Source organism: Microcebus murinus, chromosome 24, assembly GCF_040939455.1.
Source record: "Microcebus murinus isolate Inina chromosome 24, M.murinus_Inina_mat1.0, whole genome shotgun sequence".
Lineage (NCBI taxonomy): Eukaryota > Metazoa > Chordata > Mammalia > Primates > Cheirogaleidae > Microcebus > Microcebus murinus.
Genome location: NC_134127.1, coordinates 26,077,765 through 26,080,381, shown reverse-complemented (window position 1 = coordinate 26,080,381; position 2,617 = coordinate 26,077,765). Strand labels below are relative to the sequence as shown.

General features: G+C 48.5%; 1 protein-coding gene across 1 annotated transcript; it reads right to left on the bottom strand.

The window, feature by feature from the left end:
• Positions 1 to 715: 715 nt before the first annotated feature.
• LOC142864122 (ubiquitin carboxyl-terminal hydrolase 17-like protein 6) lies at positions 716 to 2,293 on the bottom strand. The gene has a single exon (XM_075997272.1). It carries the CDS (start codon positions 2,291 to 2,293, stop codon positions 716 to 718), a length of 1,578 nt encoding a protein of 525 aa, XP_075853387.1.
• Positions 2,294 to 2,617: the final 324 nt, after the last annotated feature.

Below are 2,617 nucleotides of genomic sequence, written 5' to 3'. Positions count from 1 at the left end.
TTGGGATGAATTTTATTAACATTTAACAGATTTTAAAACTACAGCTTTGCAATGAAATTTAATAACCTCATACAGACAAGTCCATATTGGATCATGAAGCACAAGGAGCACCATATCTAGAAAAAATGTAGACTTTCCAGCCTACTGTATCCAGAGAACACACCATTGCACTTAATTTGATAACCCACCAAAATCCATGGAACAATCTTTACCAGCTGAAGGCTTGGAGCGGTAAAACCATCATACGTGTCTTGAAACCTTACTCCTATTTCAATTACTTAAAGTGTCGCACATGATTCCCAGATATCCCACGATACCAAAAGGCAAACATCTCACACCCACCCACAAGTGAGAACAAGTACTAACACAGCACCACCAGAAAATCATGAGACTCCATATTAAATTCCACACACTCTAAAAACCTCACAGTGGAATCCTACACTTCAAAACCTAAAAATCAGAATTCACAATGAATTTCATATACAGTGAACATCTGCACGTAGAAAGTTCCTTCAAATGTTCAGAACACTCAAAAATCCAAAGAAAATATTTCACATATGTGGCCACATCCTGGAATGCAGCCACCAGGAACCAATGGCTGCAGGTGTTTGTAGCCAAACCGGACCTCTTCATTTCCAAGTTTCTTCCTCCAGTACTGACTTGTGTGTGTGTGTGTGTGTGAGTCACTGCACATGCATCAGTTCTCATACTGATATTACTGGAACACAACCAGAGAACTTGTGCCGTGCTTGTTCCTCCTCTTGCTACCCCTGGCCCTCCCACCCACACAAGGGACTTTGCTAGCTTTCAGGGACACCTGGACTCTTTCTTCCTTGTCTGATGCGGGCAGCAAGTTATTGTCCTTTGTCATCTCCGTCTTGTATTTTGGTGGATGAATCACAACTGCATTGGAAGGCAGGGTGGATTCAATTTTTCGGAAGTTCACCGCAGGCTTTGGTCGGTTTTGTTCCAGGAGGCACTTCCACTGATCTAAGGAGAGCTCCGTAGTTGCTGTCTTTTCCAAGCGTTCCTCAAACTCGGGAATCTTGACGCCAGAGTCACTTTTGAGCTCCCGTTGGGTTGCTCCCTTGTCCGTGTCTTCAGCCCCACGGGCTCTTGGTTTCTTCCCTCTGGAGGCACACCCACCGTCTCTCCCCAATTCACTCTTCTGGATGTAAAAGAGAAGGTAGGCAGGTTGACTGAGGACAGAAGAAATGTGACAGGCGGTCACCTTAGCATCATCCATTTTGTACCACTGGCCATTCCCAGCTTTGACATAGCAGAAGTAATGTCCACTTTGACAGCTGCTCCCAGCATGGACCAGCACAGCATACAGGAGGTAAACAAGGGGTCCTCTGTTCCGCTGAGACATGTATGGTTGCATGTCAAGGCACTCGGGATATTGCACTTCTTTTGCAATTTTGTTGCCTGTGACATCTGAGAACCTTTTCAACACAAGCATCAGGACCTTGGAGGCAGTGTGCACAGTCAGAGACTTGGACGCAGGGACCTTCTTTAGACAAGTACCACAGTGATAGGCATCCTGTCCGTCCATGTGCTCGGGCTTCACCAACCATTGCAAAGCTTGGTTCAGGCTCTGAGCTGCCTCGATATCCAAGGCGATGTCCAGGTAAGGTTCAAAGGTGTCTGAAATGCCATGGCAGTGCAGACACTTGATCTGAGACCTCCAGTAGCCTCCAAATATTTGACGGATTAGGGTTGTGTCCTCAGAGTGACCGTCTAAGGGCTCGTGCCCAGACACACAAGCTCTCTTCATGGCATCCACAGTGCACATGAGAAACTCATGGGCATCTTCCTGGTTGTATCTGTGGAAGCCAGCAGCCAGTGCCAGCGAGGGCTTGATCACCTGGCCAGGCTGGGTTAGCACCCGGGTGACATGAGCTTCCATAGTGCACAGCATGCAGCATTCCTGACGACGACAGCTTAGAGAATGCTCCTGGGACAGCACATAGTTGGCGAGGGGTGGTGTGTACGTCAGGCACTGCAGTGCAGCATTCATGTAGCACGTGTTTCCCACATTGCAGAGCCCAGCACCAACCCCATAAGGTCTCTTCCAGGTCAGCAGCAGTTTGTCCCTGGGAGCCAATGGCTTTGTCCCAGGAGCCTGTTTTAAATGCAGGTCGGGATCTCTCTTAGATAGCAGTGAAGAGTTCTTAGGTCGGTAACAACTGGGGTTATCCATATCGTCAGCTAAATTTGGCTGAGAAATTTTGAGTTTTGCAAAGGCATTGAAAGGAGGCTCCCCTCCCTGGAGGACTGAAGCAGCCTTCATGTTTCCGGGAGCGATGATCACGAAGCTCCCCCGCTGGGACCGTAAGTTGAGGAAGGACGATGCTTTCCCTTCTGAGAGCGCCTTCAAATGGCAGGTCCGTCTCCACATCAGCCTTTTTATAGCTAGCCCGACTCACCACACCCACTCCCGAGGCACAACATCCACCAGTCACGCCCAAGCACTCAATCGGATTAGGAAGCCTCAGGGTGTGTTCTCTGGCAGTCCCCAGATAATCCGACCAGCACCCTCCCCATTACTATTTGTGCAACACCTGGGGCAGATTGAACTAGCAGGATCCCGATTAAGTACCCTTAATCGGGATTT

What these genes read in the sequence shown, in the direction of transcription:
- LOC142864122 (XM_075997272.1), bottom strand. Translation starts at nt 2,293, where the DNA reads ATGAAGGCTGCTTCAGTCCTCCAGGGAGGGGAGCCTCCTTTCAATGCC.